The sequence below is a fragment of the Achroia grisella genome, unplaced genomic scaffold (assembly GCF_030625045.1).
Source record: "Achroia grisella isolate CSIRO2021 unplaced genomic scaffold, CSIRO_AGI_Agris_v1 utg546, whole genome shotgun sequence".
In the NCBI taxonomy this organism is placed as follows: domain Eukaryota; kingdom Metazoa; phylum Arthropoda; class Insecta; order Lepidoptera; family Pyralidae; genus Achroia; species Achroia grisella.
Genome location: NW_026712931.1, coordinates 6,113,378 through 6,137,461, shown reverse-complemented (window position 1 = coordinate 6,137,461; position 24,084 = coordinate 6,113,378). Strand labels below are relative to the sequence as shown.

Here is a 24,084-nt window from a genome sequence, read left to right as displayed (position 1 = left end):
AAATTACACTAATTTATGGGGATTGTATTGACAGATTAAAACTTACCCTCTACAGCTATCAACAGCAATAGCTCTAGGAATCTCGTCATCCATTTTTATCAAGAGATTGCCATAAACGTCGTTTTTGGATCCTAGCATTAATGACATATAGTAAATACTCCTTTCATTGGTATCTGTCCAGAAAAGAAGACCATTGACGGGGTCAAATGCCAATCCTTGGATGTTTTCATAGGACTTTCTCCTAACCAATGACTGGTATTTCTTTGTGGCTAAATGGTAACTGAATATAGAGGCGTTATCATTCTGTTTATCTACAAATAGTAGCATATTATGGACCGCGTCGTACGCCAGTGCTGTAAGATCTCTGAACCTAACTCCTACATTGTTAGTTTTTGTTTTATTGCTATAGAATTCTAATTGGCCACCTGTTGTTATTGCGATATCTGAAACAAAAATACATTATTAGACTAAATACTTTTAGAACGGATAATTTAGTATATACTTAAAATTTGCCGCATACATGACGTGCCGTCACAGACAGACAGTTTGGAATTCACGGAGTAGGTATCTCCAAAGCTAGTAAGCTAAACTATTTAGTAATTACGTGAGCATAACCATACATGCCTCTAAATACCTACCCTTTTATTCCAATAAAGGGAGAGAATATTTAATTAAAGCTCCCATTACAGTAAACCTAACATGTGACAATTATTGCATTTTTCGGTGTAGTTAGGGAGGTCAATTTTATACTTTGCTTGCTACTTAATCATAAAGTTTTTGCTTCTGTGATTAAAAAAAGAGTTATGAAATCTTTATTAGTCTACAGATAAAAGGTGACTTTTATATGTTGATGGTTCTGGAGTTGCCTGAGGGCAATGTTAGATAATTGATGTTTATTTTCAGATTATTAATTTTATAAGAGCTAATTTTCTCTGAAATAATAAACTTGCAGCAATTATTTACGTATATATTATTTGAATATAATTATATACACATCTTATCTAACATAATACTAATATTTAGACTGAATGTCAGTAGCGGGGTCATTTGATCATTTTATGACCTTGTAGCTGATGCTATTATAGCACAATAATGACAAGTATCGTCTACGTAATTCATATTCCATTGTTAAGTTTTAAGACGGTAAACAAGTACTGATTACAAAATTGAATTTCTAGAATTTACAATTCGTATTGATGGACAAACTGTTAACCTTTATTAGACAATGCCGGTGAACTAAAATAAACCTTTATATAACTTAAACTAAATGAAATGAGAATTGCTAATTGCTAAAATTGAATGTGGACTTTATTGTAACGATAACAAAAGTCTATAATTGGATGCACGGTGTGAAACATCACAAGATATGAAGGCGGTGCTGGTAATAGCTTGGCAACGTCTCTACGAGACATTACGTGCCGAATTCAAGGAGTCAGCTGATCACTTGTTTATGTAACAAACAAAGCAGCAATACAATACTTGTCTATGCTGTTCTCGTGATGTGAAGTGCATTCCACAAGCAATAATCAGGGATTTGACCATATTTAGTTAACACGTAGTTTAAAACCGTTTATGTAACATTAAAAAAAACTTCCGTTTATCCGACGTATTGTGTTTGAATGCGTATGAAGTAGCAACTGACTCTTAAGAACTCGATGCCTCAGATGCCTCATTTGCATCTGTTTACTTTGTAAGACTTAAAGGTATATTGTAAAAAAAAAAACTATGTAATGGGGATTTTAGTATTTTGGTTTGGTTTATTTACTATTTTGTTCTTATTTTATTCTAAAAATACAATTGAAGCGCTTTATTTATGCTTGTTACACTATATGCAAAACTAATACATATGTTTTATTCAGATTAATTTATGTGTCTAGATCGTACTCTACGAACAGCGGTAATTCTTTGGAAAACACCCAAATCGACGTCACAAGTTCACCGTGTGAATGCTTGCGTTACGTAGGAAGGTATACCTCCATATCTTTACGCATGTTTGCGTTGCGCAGGAGTCAATGACGCGAGCGTAACGAGACCATGGTGATCAAAACATTCCAACAAGAAAATCTACGATTTAATATATACATTTTATGTTTTTATATTGTTTCCATTTATTCTTCTCTTTAACTACAGAATAACAACTGTTTATAATAAACTTGTAACAGATGCGAAATTTAATATAATACATTGTAGATTTGTGCAATACACACTTGAGGTGATTTTATAGAAATTATAGAGCGAGATTATATCTAAGAATATGTTAGTTAGTAAAATAATAAATTCCTAAATATTTTTTTATAATATCTATAATATTAAAGTGCTTTGATATCAAAGAACAAACATAAATCCTTCAATATGACTGGCAGTACATTATATATGAAGGGTTTCACTAACTTATTAATTAAGTGATAAAAATGACAGTATGGGAATATAATAACAATCAGTCATAGTTGTCGCGATAATATTTGCACCAAACAGGAAAAATATTAAAACATAAATAAGTTCTATCAATCACAATGAAAGTACATACTATAGATATTTTGTAAGAAATTAATCTTCACAACAGAATAATAAAAATTAATCACTTAACTGAAAAAAATTAGTAGAAAAGTGTAAAAGAAATTAGGTAGCCTATATAGCCTATATCTAAAAATTCAACATACACAACTAAGATAGAGAATTTTTTTTGCCAGTGTCACATTACGTGATTGTGTAAGTAAAAATATACGAATGTAGTCATACTCAAAGCTACTCTATATGTTTTTAGGATTAAGTAAAGAGCTTGGGTATACGGCTTAATTATGCCAAAGCAAATAAACAAGGTATAAAGTCATATATGCATGCAGTATATATATTTACATACACATGAAATCGAAAAACATCGATTAAAATGTACATTTACAAGACCTTAAATTTTTGTATGGAATAATTATTTCTAGCAATGAGGCCACATTGTTCGTCACACATACAAATAGTTAAATGTAAATAAAATTATCATCAATATTTGTCACTTTTATGTGTGTATTCTCTCACTATCTTTCTAATTTGATAATATGATTGTTTACCGTGTATAAAGAGATTTTATATATTTTTTCTTGGAAGAAACAATTACCAAAATCTGATACGAATTTCAGTAATAATTTAATAAATTCAATTAATATCATAAACCATTAGGTATCAATAATTTTAGACAACAATTTCATCTTCTGGCGAGTTTCCTAAGGTCGTTTTGAAAAGTTTGCATTCAGTTTTAAGGTCATCTCATTGTATTTATAAATGCATTACTCTTAAATTGTTTTTTTTTTATTATTATTCTTTACGTTGAAATTATATAATCAATTATTCGAATATATAAAATTTATATTTTATTTAGGAAAGTCAGTTAAGTTTTATAAACTTCACTAATAATATGATGGTATTTGTGAATTTAGAATTTCTGATTGACCGGACGTGGGATATTGAAAAAAGACGCTAAGTTTCCTTATCAGTCCGATATTAAATATAAATAGTCACAATAATCTTTATTACGTTGTTGGGATTTGTGACTTTGGAATTTGTGATTAACTTATATTCATAACATGGTCCAATCAATTAGTGGAAATGGAGAAATATGATATTAATACAGATAAAATACAAAGGTTAAATTTGGCACTTTGATAATAATTGCAAAGTGTATCACAATGACCTTAGCTGTATTGTTGAGTCTTAAAGAGTTTCTGGTTGGTAATAAAAATAAATTGAATTTTTGATTGATCGTTGGGGTAGGGGAGATATTATTTTTTGTCCCCACCACGTCACATAGTCTTTTTGTAAGATAAACACATAAGTGTAAATTAACATTCTAGATAGCCTTGATACTGTCATTTTAATGTACGCACACGTATTTTGTTAATACAACTTTGCAGAATTGCTCTGACGTATTAAAACAAACCGGATATTTATATTATTAATTTATGTACCTGCATTATCATGTCTCAATTAAATCAATGATTGCAAATATAATACATATCAAATAAATGCGATTAAGTTAAAATCACACATAAATAAATCACATAATGTGATATGCAGTGGCTTAACTAGGTAGGTATTGTGTTTCAAGAAGTACATAAGGGTCAGCAAAACATCCCATAATCCTAAAAGTATATACTATTGAATAATGTCCATCATCATAATTGCCTTGCCCTTATGTGGGGTCTAAGCATTATGTAATCTCTTACACCGGTCCCTATAAGCCATCATGTTTGAGCTTACTCTACTTTTATGCATATCATTGGAATGTAGATTAGTTAGGATAATTCTTTACCATCAGAAAAAAATAACTTTATTCAAATGAATGCAGTTTCTTTCAGAAAGAATGAGCGAGTATTTTGCTTGTTGCTCCTTTAATATATTGTGCCTAACGTTACGTTTAAAAAATTTTGTGTGAGTACAAACTACCTACAAAATAGCACATATTACTGAGATTTTTCAAATGAGCCGTATTTGATCCTTGTAATAATTATAACATCTATAGAACTGTGTACTGTCTTGTTGTGGCAAAATACGCATACGTCTCACCACTCCTCTTCCTCCCCAGAATTAGAGATGAAGAGTTTATAGAAGTATATATCAATTTAACGCATAAAACACATGAAATTAAAAATACCCAATAGTGAGCAGTTTGATCAGCGCCGTAATAATAAATAAATTCTTCTCTTATGAGAAAGGAGCTATGGCTATGGAGTTCCTTCCCCGTATAAGAAGCTCAAGTACCCATGATTCCTGAGCTTCAATTGAAAATTAACCAGTTGTTACAATGGTAAACATACACAACGGAGTCGTATAATTTTCTACCAAAAATGCGGAATGGTTCTAAAATGGTACAAAAAAGTGGAACAAAAATTGACGTCAAGCAGTAAACGGTAGTTTCCTGTCATGTTCCTATTTATATTCACCACAAATTATGCACATAATATATAACAACACATATTGTGGTCGGCTGTAATAAAGTAGATAATATTATAGCAATTGTATCCGGTTTTCAGTAAGATATATAAACTAAATAAAATTCATAAATTTTAAAGTGCTATTTTCATTGTAATCGTAATTTTGGCTTATTTCGTATTGATTTGGGTAAATACCTTAGTGGTTTTAGTGCCCATCATCTACTGATTATTTGTTGTTTTGATCCCCACACAATACTGAGATTGGATGAATGATATATTTGTATTGGTTTAGCTGTTTCCTACTGTATGTATATGTGGATAAAAACATATGTATTATGTATCAATTAGTTGTCTCACTAGACAAAGGGCACTCCTTCATAGAACAAACTCTGCCGCATGCCGGACTACTCAGAAAACTAATTCTACGTATTGCCTCTTTCCGACATTGAATGTTACAATAATAACGTATCAAATCGTAAAATTATGGTCAATGAAAGAACTAAAAGATATTGTTGTTTATTTATTTGGTTTAGTTTTGATTAAGTTTGAAAAAAATAGTACAAAATTTAAGTTACCATTAAGATTATACTCTACAGTACACCTGCTGTTTAGTTTAAGACTATACAACACTGTCTCGCTAATGAGTGTTTGTGTGAGCAAGTTACATAATTAAACCATGGATTATCAGTAATGGGAAATCTAGCATTGTATGGTTAGATAGTCCACTGAAACCGATCGTGGTTAAATTCATCTTGAAGTTGGCACGATGCATGGGCTGCCTCACCTGACTTTATGCTCATCCTATCATCATCCAATGATGTCCTGCCAGCGTGTACCGGTAGTGCATGCGGGTGTACTATTAAAAAATCCTATATCATCAAATTCATCACTTAACATTAAATATTAAAGAAATCCGTCGGCCAATACGAGAGTACAACTTTTCAAGTTAGGATCACGTGATGATAATAATTAATCAGGTATGAATTAAGATTATTTAAAAGATAGTAGATAAAAAATATGAATAAGTGTGAATGCCAACGTGATAAAATTCAATTATTGCATCCAGGAAATAAAATGGTGTAATTACAATGTAATATTACATATATTTTATTAGTCGTGAAATATAAAAACAAAAATAATAATTATAAATCCAAACAATAAATATAATAAATACTTTAGTTGCAAAATCAATCCAATAAATTTATTAATCTTACAATATAGGCACTGCTTATTATTCTGAATATAATTTAGTGTTGAAATGGGGCAACCATTTCAAAGTTGGCTAATTTATATTTCTACTGAATTATAACTATCACAGTAATTGAATATAAATTAATTGCTGACTGATTAAATATAATGAATAATTAATTAATATTGACAGTTATTAATTGTCTAAACAATAGTTAATTAATAAAACATATTTGCTTAGTTTACAAAATAATGTTTGAATATTGACAAAATGATGCGAATATTGCATATTTGTGTATTTAGTGTACGATATTTTTTACGTATTCCTTTTATGGAGGTAATATTTAGATTTTCCATAAAGAAGAGTTGAATAATTCGAATGTAGGTATGTATTTTCTAAGAATGTAGTAATTTTTACTTTTGTATTATTGTAAATAGGCTAGAAACACATGTCAGTAAAAAAACTACAGTGTTTCTATTTCTGATATTTCCATGTCATTGCAAACCTTCATATTAGAGCTATAATTACCTATACTGTAATTGTATACGTTGCATAACAGGCTGAAAACCGACTCCGAATTGTTTAGCTGTTGTCACGTAACGTGTTCTGTGTCACGTACGCCACATTGATGGGGTGATGGGGTTCAAATACAATAGCCTGATAAACTGTTTAAATTCGCAAGCCGTTGTGATAGCATTTATCAATCATCAATAGGCATTTACGCATTTTTCATTCATGCACCTGCTGATAAAGACAAACCATGATTTGGGACGAACACCACTTATAATTGTAATTCTTGTTATAGATTATGTTATGGGAAATGTACATAACACCATATTTGGCATGTATGACAATGGCAATAATTGTTCATACACGAGACTTTCATTTACTGTTAAACATAGACACCTATAGTATATAAATACACAGTGCAACAAATTGACTTAAAAAAGAAAGAAATTCAGTTGAGTTTTTGCCAGTTCTTCTCGATTTAATTTGTATACTGATCTGGATTGTAGTAAAATATTAATTAAAAAAACTCAACGTTCATAAACGGCTAAAATGTCCAACATGAATAATTTTTGATTTCATATGACTGCCATGTACGCATGGCGTTACAGATATCATTAGCCGTTTAGGCGAGTTTCCAGTACCTGAACCGCCAAAGGTTTGAGCGATATGCTATTTTCCTTCCTAACTTAATCATAATAGGATCATTTAGCGCACAGAGCAATGGCGTCATCTGTTCAACTTTCCGATCTCTTTATTGAAATATATATTCTAAATTCTATGTCTACTAACCGCTTTCAAAAAACTCAAAAAACCTGTCAAATAAACCAGTTATATCTAACTAAAACACATTTGGTTTTATTCATTAGTACTAGTATACAGATTAATCACAATTGTAAATCAACATAACACAATTCAACTTTTTACATGTAATAATGTTAAGAAAAATCTTTCTTGTATATGACGTAAATAACAGGTGCAATATTAATACAACTTTGCTGACTTGATCTATTTACAAGATTTTCTATGAATTATTAGGTTGTTATAAGAAACATATTTGTCTCTTAAACTTTTAAAACTAGAAGGTTCCAATTTAAATTATGATACATTGACTGTTATAATTGTTTATCATTTTTGTGTACTATATCCATAGACTGTCTAAGGAAATACAGTAAACATTTAAAAAGAATTGTACACACGTACTTAAACTTTTTTTTATATAATATCTAGTAAGCAAAAACTATGCAAGAATGTCGGTAATACCCAGGAAGACTATTTTTCCTGTTCAGTGTATTCATTCCATTTATTTTTGACATGATACTTATTATATAAATAGTTGGGTCTATTTATACTATAGTACCTATAATTGGGAAAATGTGTCTCGTCTATATGTTTGTTAACTTTTCACGATTAGACGGTTAAACAAATCTTAATGACATTTAATATGAAAATTGTATTGTATATTCGTGTAGTTGAAATAATAGTTAATGTTTTGAATACTTAATCAACCGTTTAAATATTTTCCTGAGCTCGGAGTAAGATTAAAAAAAAAAGTGAATCAGTATATCTAAAAGAAATATTTTCTATCACTTACAATAATAACTTAATATTTTTTTATCTGTAATGAAACGCAACGTGACTTGACCCACAGTTAGTTTATCGTTGCAAAGATAAATTTAAACTTTTATAACTGTTTATCTCTGAAACGATAATACAGTTTAAGATTATTTGGCGGTTGCGTTTAAAGATTTAGCCATGTCTATATATCAAAAATTTAGAATAATACTTTAAAACCACATGAGTACAACAAATACCTATGTATTACCGTACGATCCCGTTGTTTCTACCGCGTATTATGCAATTTTACATGTCGAGGAACCAGCGACCATCGGATGTAAGGCGGTGTCTAAACCGCTAGACCAAAGAGGCCGTCAATAACTTTAGTAGAAGAATGTAGGTAATACTCGATGGTATCAATAAAATAGTAATAAGATTAAATGAAGTTATTTATTAATTTTCCATTCTATCTCCACGGTGGCGATAGATTGCGTGTTATTGTAGATTAATATGGAAAGTATTGTTGTTGTTGTTACAAAAGTCATTTCCGTACGTTTATTACTCCTCTATTATTGATAATTGAAAGTAATTATAGTAATTCATTGCTACAATTAATATTCTCGACACTAAGGATCTACTTCATGTTATTGTTTATACTTTTGAAAATCATAACGTAGATAGATTAGGGGCCATCCATAAATTGCATGACACGTTAATTTTGTCGATAAAATGTGACACAGTGTGACAAGGGAGCGGGTTTTGTTCTAAATCCTGTAACATCATATTTCAAAATGTAAATATGTTTAGGTATTAAATCTTGAGATTTGAAAAGAATGTTGCAGGTCTCAAAAATAAAAAAATCGTGTGACGTATATTATGAATTGCACCCAAAAACAAATGTCATGTCTAGTAATCAAGTGTTGATGCCTGCCAATCAATTTTTACTTTATATGTGTGATAAAAAGGTATGTCTTTCTTCATCTTAAATAACTAAATATCATCTTGATTGATATAGACGTGAAGTCAAAAATAGAATCAATTTTCACTTTTTTTTTAGAGTCAGGGAAACATTATAAAAGTCTTTAATAACAGTTATAAAAGAGATGTTAAGTATGAGTATTCGCAAAGATATCAAACAAGAGCAAAATAAAATGCACATCGAATACCCCACTGTGACAATACTATTCCGTAAATCGAATTAAAATGGAACAATTGAACTATCTCACGACCCGTTTTAACGGACATTGTATTCCTAATCACCTATAAAGGTAACCTCTGTTACTTATTGTATCGTGACAATGATGCTAAGCAACAAACTAGGACACGGCCGGTGCATATTTGTCTATTTGGTCGTAATTTGTTTGCTGATTTGTACTTGCTCTCATTTTTTTGCTACATAAGCGTTAGGTCATTATGACATTATATAAAATTTTATTGTCTAGTAAAAATTTAAGAACTAAAGACATTTGCAGAGAGAGAATGACTGAAAACGTTGACAGGGGCTGTCCTAGTCATAACTTGTACAATGTTTATTGAAGATCAAACATACTAATGTGATGAAAAATCTAAAACAAATAATATTATTATCCTACCTTTTTTAACGTTCAATTTATAATATACAAGCTGTTACTCGAAGCTGTTATTTTATGCCATAGTATTAGTAGTAGGTAGTAAAGAAGCATACGGCCCGTCCGCTTAAAAAGTTATCCTATGGACTGAAATGCCAGGAGTGTTACGTGCGCGCTGCCGACCTGTTATACTTATAATACGAATTGAAAAATCTCATGTTGTAGTCTCAATATTATTGTTTTCTTCTGAATAAGTCTATCTAGTCTATGTCTCGTGACACAACCTATTAACATTTACCAACCGATCAGCCCATATCGCACGAAAAGGTTTTTTATTAAATTATTTTTTTGTTATTAGTATAGATTATTAAAAACAAATAATTAATACGTACACGTAATAAATATATACACAGGTTACTCGTAGTTTATTGATGTCAAGTTAAATAGGAATCGCAATACAAATCGTGAGATTTCAACATGCCATTTATTTACACATCGGTAAACAGTGACTAGGGAAATATGTACATACTTTAAGAATATTTTTTATTTGCAAGAATCGATTTATTATAAAGGGATTAGAATGTGTTTGAATGTTAATAATCTAAAAACATATATATTATTAATAAAAATTATATCCGTAAAGTATTATTAGTAAATTATTATTTTTTTATGGTTGATAAGGACTTAAGTGGAAGGTAATAATATGAACATGACATCAGGTCAGTTTGGTTTCCAAGGGGAAGCGCGGGGAGGTCAACCCAACATGAAGTTTTATATGGTAATATACATATATATTTCATTTTACTATTATTACTACGCTAAAAATGCAAGATAGGTAGGTACTATAAGAGTGGACAATATTAATATCTAAATTAATAAGTTTATGATGCGTTATGGTAGCGGGAAAGTTTTTTTACTATTCGAAATGTACATTATTCTAGATAAAAATAGGTTATATTATGTCAAAATATACAAAACACAAACTTTGAGTACCCGGGCGAAGCCGAAGCGGACCATTAATAATAAATAAATACTGGTCACTTACGGTTACAACTTAAAATACTATATTGACAGAGGATTGCACTTACATATAACTTATTATGATATTTACATTATGCAACATAAATACTTACTTAAGTGAGTACTTACATCCTTGAATATCGGAGCGCGTTATACTTATACTTAGTATGACTTTATATATGTGACGAATTATTAAAAGAAATTTGAATGGTAAATAAATTTATAGTCCGTCTGGTGGTAAGTGGTAAACGTAGGATATATACGAAAATATCACCATGGCTATCACGTTATCATATATCTCGCGTGATACTTTGCCTCTCCAACTTAAATACATCTTACAAGCAAACTGTTTGGTGGCTGAAATAGGTAGGATAGAGGTACCCAAGTAAATTTGTACGAAGTCTACTTTGATATTTACGTGTATAAAATATGCAATTTCTGATTTAATTTTGTCTACAGTATTAATAGAGTATCTTTAAAGTTATTTTTATTGCCTTATTGTAATAACAACTTTAAAAATATGTACAACGTACGCTGACCGCATGTTATTCGCTGTGAATTATTTATTGACCCAAATTATTGACCCCATCGAAACTATGTGAGCCAGTGGCCGGCGTTTTATAACTGACATGTCGAGAGAAATCTTGCATGACAATCAAATAATTATGCATTGAAAGAGGGGAGGGGATTATTAGTAATGTGGACTAATGACCTTGTTAGCAATGTACCATGTCAGATTGTCGTCCATGCGGTTCCTCCTGGTAACCATCGTGATAAATTCCTGATTTGTCAAGATGGGCTAACTGACCTGCTTTATGCTCATCTTATCATTCTCCACTGGTGCCCCACCAGTGTAAATCTTTAGCGCAGGCCGGCACCATACCATTTCCATACATTTAAAAAAATATATCCAAGACGAAATATTATTCTAGGCCTAAAATTTTATTCTTCGATTTAAAAAGTGTGTATTTGATGTAAGAGATGGCCTATGGCTAGGTTTTATCTTAAAAATAATCTAAAAAATGGTGACATAAGGGATGAATGTTTGATAAGAGAAGTTGCGGGTAACAAGTGGTTACATACAATGCGATGTTGTACGGTATGCGAAATTGAATACAATTTCGAAATTGATTGCAATTTTCGTAAACAGTGGTACAAAGATTTTGCTTCACGTATTAATATATAGATTAAACGTTTAGCGAGTCAGCTAGTATAACATAAAAATTTGTGCTATACTGTACGCGTCGGTAATCTTTGAAGAGCAATCAATGCTCAAGATATAATAAAAGTATTGTAATATAAATAAAGTAACGTAGGGCGACCACACTCGACGGGGCGACGACCTCAAACGTAAAGGGAAATCATTTGATGCAGATGACATAGGACCATCTTGATGGCAATCTATAAAAAACATTACTAAGACTTTTAGCAAAGAATATTTTTTTATACTACGTAGGTGGCAAACAAGCATACGGCCCATCTGATGGTAAAAGATTATCGTAGACTATGGACGCCTGAAACACCAGGGGTGTCACGTGCGCGTTGCCGACCTTTAAGAAACCTTAATAAAAAACCTTCCTGAAAAACCCCATGCTGTATTCTCTCGAGAAAACCTCGGCAGGTCGTTCATTCTATAATCGTAAGTGTACGCGGGAGGAAGCTCCTCTGAAATCGCTCTATCCGAGACCACTTAGGTTCTAGCGTGTGGGGATTAATTCCCTGTTAATGGCGAGCGGTGTGATGGTAAAAGGTAGCCATGGGCAGCCTATTGTTGTCATTAAGAAACCTGCTTTGTAAGCTGTTTCAGTTAACAAGGTAAAGAGGCATGAGATCTTTATTTTCCAGAATGTCAACGCATGAATACCACGGGCGTTACATGACTACCTAAAATATGTGGTACTTTTCATGCATATAGGCTACGGTTGCCACTTACCATCAGGTAGGCCGTTAGCTCATTGCCGTACCAGAAAAAAATGTGAATTTAATCGTTAAGTGCCTGCGTTTATTATCTATTGATTTTATAGCCTACTTTATATGCAGGTGTAAGCGATGTACTTATATGTTGTAACTAATTACTAATGGAATATTTTAGTATATTAGTCAGATGTTTCCAGGCGTGGTATACCAATTAGTGCTAATCACCGTTCTGTTTTCATAATAGGTATATCAATTCGTTAATAACACCTGTACTATTTTTAAGTAGTTTAGTTATAATAACAGTGGTTAGCTATAATAATATGTCCAATGTAAATTTTTTGTCCAGTATTGCAATGCTGCAGTATATATTTTTTTTATTTCAGAGCGCAATGGCCAATGGGTGTAGTTTCCACTAAACTATGTCATTCTCAAGTCGACTTACGTTAAAAGATCGTGAGTTTAATTCTGGCCAATATAGAACAGGTTTGTGTACTAAGTTATATTTATGACTGATTGCCCAGTAATGCAAACACCAATAACAAACCAAAATAATGAGAGATGGTGACATACTTGCTCCTGCGGCGTCTAGAAAGCATAGCATAAGCTCTGCTTACTTTGGGACAAGATGGCGCTGTGCATAGCATGTAAATTACCACGTTTGGCAGGCAAGAGGCTTTATACATAAACACGCGAACCTCTTGCTTTTTGAAGTCGGTTGAAAAGTAGGTATTATATGCCAATAGGTATTTTACTACATACGTTTTAAATGAAATTTAAGTACGTATTTTATCTAGGCGCCATCAGCAAACGAAGATTGTTTATACGTTTATTATTAGATATATTATCGAATAGGTAAATTTTTTTTATATTTATCCGATTAGCTATAAATATATCTAAATGAAACACCTACGTAGTACTACTTATAGGGTACGATATTATACATAATTTTCTATAACATATTATTATATAATATTATTTCAGTCACAGACCGGGGACTATGATACAGAAGGGAAATGTATCGAATTCGAATTACATATATGGTCCCTGAGGGCAATGACTCTAACTATCCTTATTTGGGATTACAGTCGTGAAAATATAGTATTTATTATTATTATATATTTAATTGATTAACTAAATAGTAGTAGTAATGTTATTATTCAATAAATACAATAAAATTAATCCGTATTTTTTAAAGATAAGATAATAAAATCGGAGTTAAAACAATTAAATATAAATAGGTATATTGTATGTATAAGATCACGTAGTCGATAATATGATAATATATCTATAAATTTAATTAATAAAAGTATTTTATTGTCAACAAATTTGTCACGTTCGCAAACACAACATTTGCAATTTTCTAAAAAGCCGATATTCTATGTATATATTTACTGCTTATAAATGCTATTTTTATTTAATTTATTATATTACATATTAGTTTATTCAAATTATGTTACATTACCGACACGTTCCGGCATCGCACAGATGCATTACAAATGTTTCAATTTCTCGGCTAGTTCAATACTATTATAACACGCATGCATTAAGTATACACAAAAACCTAATTCTTGAATCATTCTATCTAATAGGTAAAAACTGCATTAAAATCCGTTGCTTAATTTAAAACATATAAGCAAAAAGCGATCAGACATCGTCAGCGATATTTTTTTATACGTACCTACTATGTAAAGATTCCTAATATTTTTTATCTGAGATGAAAAGCATTATTTGTTTAGCTTTTATATTTATATATACATTATTTTGCCAATTTTAATTTGCTTATAGCAGGAACTAGTAACTCCTATTACTAGCAATGTACTATGTTAGGTCGACTTCCACGAGGTTCCTCCTAGAAACCATCGTGATTAATTCTTAGTGAATTTGTCACGATGGGCTAACTAACCTGACCTCATGCTCATTTTATCATCCTCCACTGGTGCCCCGCCAGCGTAAACCGTTAGCGCAGGCGAGTACACTATTGCATTATCATACACAAAAATAATACTTTAGATTCAGAATATTCTCCTATATTCATTTAATATTTCACAAATAAGAATACTTTTACATTTTAAACAGCATGATTATTAAGTAATTGTGATTGAAATGACCCTTCCTTTCCTCTCGGTATCGTTTATTATTTTTATATTTTATAATTTTGTTACAATGGTACAAACTATGATGTTGCGTTTATTTGAATTGTGTCGAAGTGAAGCCGTTTGTTGCCAACATCACGCCGTTAACTTTATTTGCGCCCAGTCGTCAATAGATGGCGCGAACATACCGCCCGCCTTGGAAGCCGCTGCTTTCAATTCATTATTGAAATATATATCAATTATCAGAATTTGTCGTATAGGTTGTAGACGATGTTGTAGGAGCTGATGATTTATTTTCATCAGTAGATAGTGGCAGCGGGCAAATTTTTGTAAATGCACGCTGTATTTGGCCAGTCGCCGTGCGAATGTCAGCAACTCGTGAGATTCCGTCTTTGCCTGGATAAACTCGTATAATCCTTCCCAAACGCCATTTAAGAGGGGGTTGATTATCTTCCTTCACTAAGATAAGAGTTCCCAATTTTATATCGCCTTTATTTTCTTTCCATTTGATTCTGTTCTGTAGCTGTGTCACATACTCCGTCGACCACCTTCTCCAGAAATGTTGTCTCATCTGTTCCACCCGGTTGTATCGAATGAGTTGACTGCTCTGCGTGTTGGTGAAGTCGTGGCAAGCAGGAGCGGTCAGAGGTCGGCCGATGAGGAAATGAGCAGGAGTTAAAGGTGAATAATCGGCGGGATCTGTGGACATAGCTGAGAGGGGACGGGAGTTCAGGACGGCCTCTATTTGTGTCAATACCGTGCTGAACTCCTCATAATTTAAATTAGCATTGCCTACTATTCGTCTAAGATGATTCTTACACAATTTGACGCAAATTTCCCAACAACCCCCGAAATGAGGTGCATATGGAGGGATGAAGGTGAACTTTATACTATCATTAGCCAAGAAATCATTTATCGTATTTAATCCGTTTTGTAAGATTGAAGAAAATTCTCTCTCAGCACCCACAAAATTTTTCCCGTTATCGGAAAATATTTCCGCTGGCTTTCCACGTCGGGAAATAAAACGTTTTAATGCTAAAATATAATCGTTTGTAGATAAACCAGTTACTAATTCCAAATGAATGCATCGCGTAGCAAGACATGTAAATAAACAAATATAACCTTTAATTAATTTAGCACCCCTACCTTTACGATTTAATATGAAAACTGGTCCAGCATAATCTACTCCCGTGCGCATGAAAGGAAAACTAGCCTCCAGACGCTCTGCGGGTAAATTCCCCATTATCGGCTTCCAAGTTTTACCTCTCATACGAACACAAGTCACGCATTGATGTACTGTTCTCCTAGCGAGATTTCTACCAGCCAGCGGCCACCAACTCTCTCGTATAGTGCACAGCAGGAGCTGAGGTCCAGCGTGAAGTAAATTCTTATGTTCCTGTTCGAATAATAAAATTGTATATCTACTTTTACTACACAACAAAATCGGATGAATTTTATTATAGGTAAAATTAGAATTATTAAGTCTCCCGCCAACCCTAATTAATTTATTATTATCTAAAAATACGTTTAAACCTAAAACCTTATTCATTTCTTTACACCTTTTTATAGGAATCGCATTAACTAAACTATTATATAAGGACGGGAATGAATGCATTTGTGCAATCCTCGATAACACCTGTACGGATGACGTTAGTTCATCAGCTGTGAGAGAACCGGTTTTACGTTGTTGTTTACTCCGAATATTGTGAATGAACCTAAGCACATACGCTCCCGTTCGCTTTAATTTGTTAAATGTCGAAAACCTAGTAAAATCTATGATTATTTCCGAATTTATGCAAACTGTATTTATCGTTTTATTTTTCAATTCAGGTAAATCATTTGAAATACTTACATTTTGTTTGTTTAACCATTCATTACAGTGTAAAAATGACGGCCCGTCCCACCACAGACGATTGTCCTTAAGCGCATCTATATAAAGACCCCTCGACACTAGGTCCGCTGGATTATTATTACCGTCTATATGTAACCATAACAAATCACCTGTTAATTCGTTTATCTCTATTACTCGGTTCTGTACAAAAGGTTTTAATAGATGCGGAGACATACGTAACCAACCCATCACGATTGTCGAGTCAGTCCAGAAGTAACTGCAATTAATTTGTAATCTAAGTGAATTAATTATTTTTTTATATAATCGTGCACCTATTAAAGCGGCGCAGAGTTCTAATTTTGGAATAGTAATTATTTTTAAAGGAGCAACTTTGCTTTTGGCGCATAATAATTTAACTGAAACTACTGAATCCCTATTTATTGTCCGTATGTATGCACAAGCCCCGTATGCATCTTGTGACGCATCACAAAAAATATGTAACTCTGTACGGCAAGCGTGAGTACATCTTACAAATCGCGGGATTTTTATCTTATGTAAGTGTTGTTGTATAGAATTTATAAATTTAAAAAATAGTTTTGTGACGTCACTAGAAACAGGATCGTCCCAATCGATTTTACATAGCCACAACTTTTGTAAAATAATTTTAGCCACTATTATTGCGGGAGCTAGGAGACCCAGAGGATCGTATATTTGAGATATAACCGACAATATCTTTCGTTTACTTAACGGTTCAGCAGATGTATTCCTCATCTCCAGTTTGGTCGTGAAATGTAGTTCATCGCTTTTATTATACCACCCTAAACCGAGTGTTTTACTTTGCGCATGTTCACCTATTGCCAGCTCCTTTGAAGAAAACGTAGCCGTGACGTCATAGTTAAACGTCCATTTACGCAAAGGGTAACAATAACTTTCAAGTATACGCGACGTCTTTGCACAAATATTTAATAACGTTTCAGGGTTGTCATGACCTGTAATTAGGTCATCCACGTAAAAATCGTCATTAATAACGAGCGCGACATTTTCATCATTACATTCTTTAGCAACTTGTTTTAAACAGCGTATACTGAGATATGGCGCTGACGCGGTGCCATATGTCACTGTGTTTAACTGATAAATACCTACAGGATCTGATGGATTTTCTCGCCAGAGTATAAGTTGTAAATGACGCTGATCCGAATGAATTAATGTTTGTCGAAACATTTTTTCAATATCAGCGCACGCTACGAACTGATACTGCCTAAAACGTAATAGGATTGACAATATATCGTTTTGAAGACTGGCTCCTGTATATTGAATGTCGTTTAATGGCTTATTTGTTGTCGTAACGCAACTAGCATCAAACACAACTCGTAATTTAGTTGTGGTACTATCCTCACGGAATACCCCGTGATGTGGAAGAAAATAATGTGGCCAACTGTACTTTTTAATTAGGGACATATGACCAAGTTCGCGATATTCCCGCATAAAATCACTGCACATTACTTTATAACGTGGCATACGCTCTAATCTGCGTTCTAAAGAAATAAATCGTTTATAAGCTGTCGTGTATGAGTCACCTAATAAATCAGCTGATTCCTTTAACGGTATACGAACAGAAAATCTACCATCACATTCGCGTTTTGTTGTGTTGGCAAATATTTCTTCGCACTTACGGTCGTCAAAAGTTAGAATATTCCCTACGTGAGGAATCTCCTCTATTTCCCAAAATTTCCTTAGTTCCAAATCGTTTAAATTCTGTGTAAAATTACACAAAACATTGTTATTATAATGCGGATTATTACAATTAATAGGACCGGATATCAACCATCCCAATTGCGAATTTTGTAAATAAGGACCGCATTTTAATTTAATTTTATTATCGATTAATAATTCCCAAAATATCTCCGCGCCTATTAATAAATCGATTTCGGAGGGTGTATAATAAGTCGGATCGGCCAGTTGAATATTATTCGGAATCGATATGCAACCAACGTCGATACTCACAGACGGTAAGTTTGAAGTGATGCAAGGTAAAACATAACATTTAATATTCGTATAATAATCGTTTAATTTAGATCGTATAGTTAAATCGCATAATTTATTAGAGTGTGAGACCGATTGTCCTACACCTAATATTTGAATAGTGGACTGTATAAAATTCGTATAATTTAATCGTTTACATAACGCTTCGGACATAAAACAATGTTGACTGCCGTTGTCTAAGAGAGCGCGAACCGTGTGTAGTCTGTTATTACTATCGAGTACTTCGACTTGTGCAGTAGATAGCAAAACCGGTCGCGCGGTCAGGTGAGCCCGTGACGTACTCGTGAAGTTGTTATCGCTGCTATGTATATCTATAGGTAGCGATGAATGCAACACAGTAGATGTTGTATGGTGCGTATTATTTACTGCGGAGAGCTCATTATTACTCGGCAACGATTCGCCGTTAGAGTGCACATCGGTGTGCAACAAACTATTATGTTTGCGTTTACATTGCTGGCAAGGGCCAAAGAAACAATCACTGACCGAGTGTCCAGCACGCAAGCAATTACAACAAAGATTGTTATCGTTTACTAATTTAATGCGATCTTTGACAGGTAGATTTAAAAACATATTACATAAGTACAATGCATGATTTGAATTGCACAAAATACAAGATCGTATACGTTTAATAGGCTTACTTTTATTAGCTAAATAACTATGTGTGTGTGTTTGTAACATTTGAATTTTACTGTCGTGAACATATTTATTATTTAATTTAGTGACATTAGTATTTTTATTCGAATTATTTGCGTTTATCATTTCTAATAGATCTGCACGGTTTTTAAGAAAAGTTAACAAATCATCCAGTTTTAATTTACGTTTATTGCAGTCATCATTACGTATATTAGAAATAAGAGAACCTTTGTAATTCTCCCACTCGCGTTCGGTACAAGGATCGAGTTTTGATACTATTAAGTACATTATAAGTGTATCCCATGATTCGGTCGGCTCATCTAACGTCTTTAAAGCGCGTAAATTACGTAATATGCAATCTATTAATTTTCTGATTTGCGAAGGCGACTCTTTATTAATAGATGGCATACAAAATAAAGACTTAACATGGTTGTGTACTAAAAGTCGATCATTTTGAAATCGATTAAGAAGCAATTCCCATGCATGTGTGTAATTTTCAGCTGTGAATTCTAATGCACTGATCACCTGCAATGCACTACCGCTGAGTGACGACCGCAGGTAATGGAATTTTTGTATAGGATCCAAATCAGTACGTTTATGAATCATAGTACAGTAGGAATTTTTGAATTCTAGCCACTGATCATAAAATCCTTCAAAGGATACTAATTTTAGGTCGGGTAATTTTATTTGGGAGCCTTCTCGGTTACGATGTAAATGAGAATCACAACTATGACTATCATCAACAACTAAAGACTTAGCTACCGCAATGCATCCATAATACTGTTCATCAAAATTCTCACGATATGTTATTTGATTAGAAAGATCATCATCATCTGTTAATTGTTCGATTTTACTTTGAATGTCATCAAAATCTTTATATACCGATTCTAATGTGGATATCCTTAAGTTTAATTCTATTTTAAGAGTTTTATCTAAAGGAATATTATCGAATTTGGATATATATTTTTCAAATGATGTTAATCTAGCCTTTAAAATACCTCTTTGTTTGTTAAGGTTCGAAATACTAGCAGTTTTAAATTCAAAATTACCGTTACTTTTTTTGGATGGCGATCTACTACCACCCTGAATTTCAGACGAAACACGCATTTTTAAAGTGTCACCTTTATCTTTATCACTCATTTCGGAAAGTAAATGGAAAATAAAGCGTACTTACAATCGTTTAAGATCACCCCGACCTTTGAACCCTGACTCGGTAATAGCACTGTGACCGCTTTTGCAACTGGAATTTCACACAAATAACACAGTATTAACACAAATAGAATAGTCGTGTAGGAGAGGAATGAACGAATAGGCCTGACCGTATAATCTGAGCTGATTCTTCTTCTCGATATCGTCTTCTTGATACACACCGGCGATCGACTTCCGTGGTATCTTGAAGAATTATTGTAGTCGATTTTATTATTTCTTGATATCTTGAAGTATTATTCCGGCGAAGAAGGTCCAAATGATTGAAATGACCCTTCCTTTCCTCTCGGTATCGTTTATTATTTTTATATTTTATAATTTTGTTACAATGGTACAAACTATGATGTTGCGTTTATTTGAATTGTGTCGAAGTGAAGCCGTTTGTTGCCAACATCACGCCGTTAACTTTATTTGCGCCCAGTCGTCAATAGATGGCGCGAACAAATTGTTATAATTATTAGTACACGTGCTGTAGCGTCATCTAATACCAAAACTAAGAAGAGATTAGTATTAATCTATTTACTACTAAAGAAATACATTTTTTGTGAATATATACTATAAACATTAAGACTAATACAGTAATATAAGACGTTTTTATTGTACGGGAATCGAAAGTGCGACTGACAGAAGATATAATTAGTTACATATATAGATATTGCGAAATAATAACCAGTCTAAATACACTTATAATTATTTCTGAAATGTCACATTCATGTACGTATATTTAAATTAGGTACATATTGACTATAGTTTTTACCCACAACCTCTAATCCGGAACGGAAAATATTTAAAATAGGTTGGACCGATATCAATATAGTTTTCCTGTATCTTAAAATAATATTATATTATATACACATATGTAAATAGGTTACGAACTAGTTACTAAATAACGAAAACTAACTAGGTATATTCCTGCAAATTCACACGATCAAACGTTTGAATTTGCAGAAAATAAGAACAAGAATGGTCTACAAAAAGGTAAAAATTATCATTCAAATCGTCTTGACAAAGATATCGCATAACATGCAAGAGAATAGGATTAGAACCCCTCTCCTTTTGAAGTCGATTGAGAAAAGTGTAATAATAATAAACCGCAAAATTTGAATAGACATCGTATCGTGACCACGACCGTATTAACTAAATCATCAAATTCATCATCTTTGGCGCAAGATTGCCTGTCATTGACAGTAGGTCATATAGATACAGGCTACCCAGAACAACTACAATATTAAAATGTTTTATATTAAAATTTCATAAAAACGAAAAAAATTAATTAATAGAAAGGTTCGTTCTATTTCGTTCGAACCAAAAGTGAGCAAAGAAACTCAGCTGTCACCGGCAATATGCTCATAACACGCGGAGTGCATATAGACCGATATAAATCCGTCCTATTTCCTTCCTAATACGCTTATAGTGTAATAACCTCGTATTAGAAAATGTTCTTGATTATCTTTAGTTTATTTTTAGACAATGTTATTGTACTTAGTAAACAAAATTACAGTTATGCACGCGATGTACCGCAGCGGTTAATGTGTCAGCAGACTTATAAAATTGTACTTCCAACCATGTGCTTTTTAATACTTAAACAAGTACCTAATGGCCGACGTCCAATATAACTGTTAATACTTAATCGTAAAATTTGTTTATACGTATATCTAATAATATATCTACAATTTTTAAAATCTTAAACACCTACTTACATAATTACTGTGTAAATTATTTAATTTTGAAAATAGTATGCAGATTTACGTAATTAAAAAATATTGTGGATTTTGCAAGCAAAGAACAAAATTATTTTATTATTTTTTCATTTAGGTAGGTCTACCTACCTATGGCTATAATATTTTTAAAATTTGTTTGTATTTATATCGTAACTTTTATATTAATCAGATAGTTCAATTATCAGTTCACATAAGTATGCACAATTTTGTGCGTAATCTGTTTACCGTTTTTCAGTTTTCAGGGAATCAACCAGATAAATTAAGGAGAACATTTTAAACAGCCGCTATCGATAAGTTCGCGCGACTCCTAAAATCTGCCGGTTGCGCCAAGTGGCCTACGTGACTCGGGGCCCCCTCGCTATGGCGCCAGCAGCTAAACGAATTCCCGCCTTATTGACAAGAGCAAAATACACACATGAAAATTCCACAATCTACCCACTTACGACAGTAGAAATGCAATTATCGCATAGTGATAACCTTCTGTTATATAACAAGTACACGAAAAAAATATAGCACGTGTCCAAAAGTCACAGATCAGCTGATCTGGGATACTCACCCCACGAGTTAACCAGGCCAATATACAGTGCGAAAATCGCTAGGAAGCACTGCATTTTACACATTTTGTTTCATAAATTTTGTTGCGCTTGTTACGAAGTGCACATTTGTTCGAAAATGTACGAGTTACGGTCCGAATGACGGTAGAGGGCGGTACGTTGTCGCAACGACGACCGTACGCCGCACGCGTGAACACGAAACTAAAATGCGGTACGCGATGCTAAAATCTAAATGGGTATGGGTCCATTGAAAAGTTGAGCATTTCGCGCATGCGACTGTCTTATCAAGTTTATCACACACGACGTGAGTATAGTGCCTGCCGGTAAGGTAAGGTTAGCCTACGTACCATCCTTGAACCGCATTACTATTATAATTTTAACGAAACTCGTGCACTACTTAGGCAGGTATGAGGTAACCTACATCTAAACACTAACTTATAACATCATATAAATGGTGCTTCGCAAATAGTGCAAAAAAACAGCGATATTGTCAATAATAATAATTTATAATCTATAACATATCACTGAAGCGAAAGCAACAAACTCGAAGTGTGGAACCGACTATAATGTTATAAACAGATACTTTCTTAGGGTTATTATTTTTCTTTTGATTATAATATTTAAACACTAAAATTATCGCAAGCGTAACAAATAAACTCACATTTGTATTAATTTAGCTAGAATTGACTCCATAATTCATATATCAATTACGAATTGTAATGTATAGAAGTAAATAAATGTCTTATTTAAAATTACTTACCTACGTGTTAACGTAGCAACAATAAAATGTTTCACTTACCTAATTGTTTTTTTACTATCTCAGTACCTATATCTAACTAGGTATGTTTCGAGGTTGACCAGTACTTAACTGTACTCAATTGAAATGAGTATCTGTACCAATTGAAATAAAAATAAATATTTCATTATGTTCAGTATCAATCTCATAGTTCATCAATCATAATGTTTCTGTGTCAATAAATAAAAAACTAGTTGCTAATAAAGAGACCAAAGAACACACTCTTGACCTGTGTTGCCAGGTTCGCTGTGACAAAAATAGCGAAGTACAGACGTTTCAATATTTTCTTCTGATATAATTTTCTCCTAAATAAATTATCAGACAGTCAGCAATTATATAGGATTTCTATAAATTTTTTTTCTGTTAAAGATTGAAAAATCAAAAGTAATTAAGATAAATATGCCTATGGTAAGGACCTACCTTACCGTGTCTACCTGATATTGCAATCATAAATAAATTATTAAAATTCTGTTTGTATTTTAAAATGAATCTGGTAACCCTGGTGTTGACAAAAATAAAATTTGATA

At 32.7% G+C, this 24,084-nt stretch overlaps 1 protein-coding gene and 1 long non-coding RNA gene across 2 annotated transcripts in view; one reads left to right on the top strand and one right to left on the bottom strand.

Annotated features, from left to right (window-relative positions):
* The window catches only part of LOC131848147 (protein cueball), a 32,535-nt gene extending 9,004 nt beyond the window's left edge, over nt 1-23,531 (bottom strand). The window contains exons 1-2 of the mRNA XM_059197913.1: nt 22,764-23,531; nt 47-443 (exon numbers count right to left, since the gene is read on the bottom strand). Coding sequence (XP_059053896.1) covers nt 47-443; nt 22,764-22,827 — 461 coding nt within the window. The 5' untranslated portion in view covers nt 22,828-23,531. The remainder of the gene's footprint in view (nt 1-46; nt 444-22,763) is intronic.
* On the top strand, nt 9,101-22,839 carry LOC131848148 (uncharacterized). The gene is made up of 3 exons (XR_009357745.1): nt 9,101-9,140; nt 13,064-13,163; nt 22,443-22,839. It is a non-coding gene; the product is annotated as an uncharacterized LOC131848148 (long non-coding RNA).
* Nucleotides 23,532-24,084: the final 553 nt, after the last annotated feature.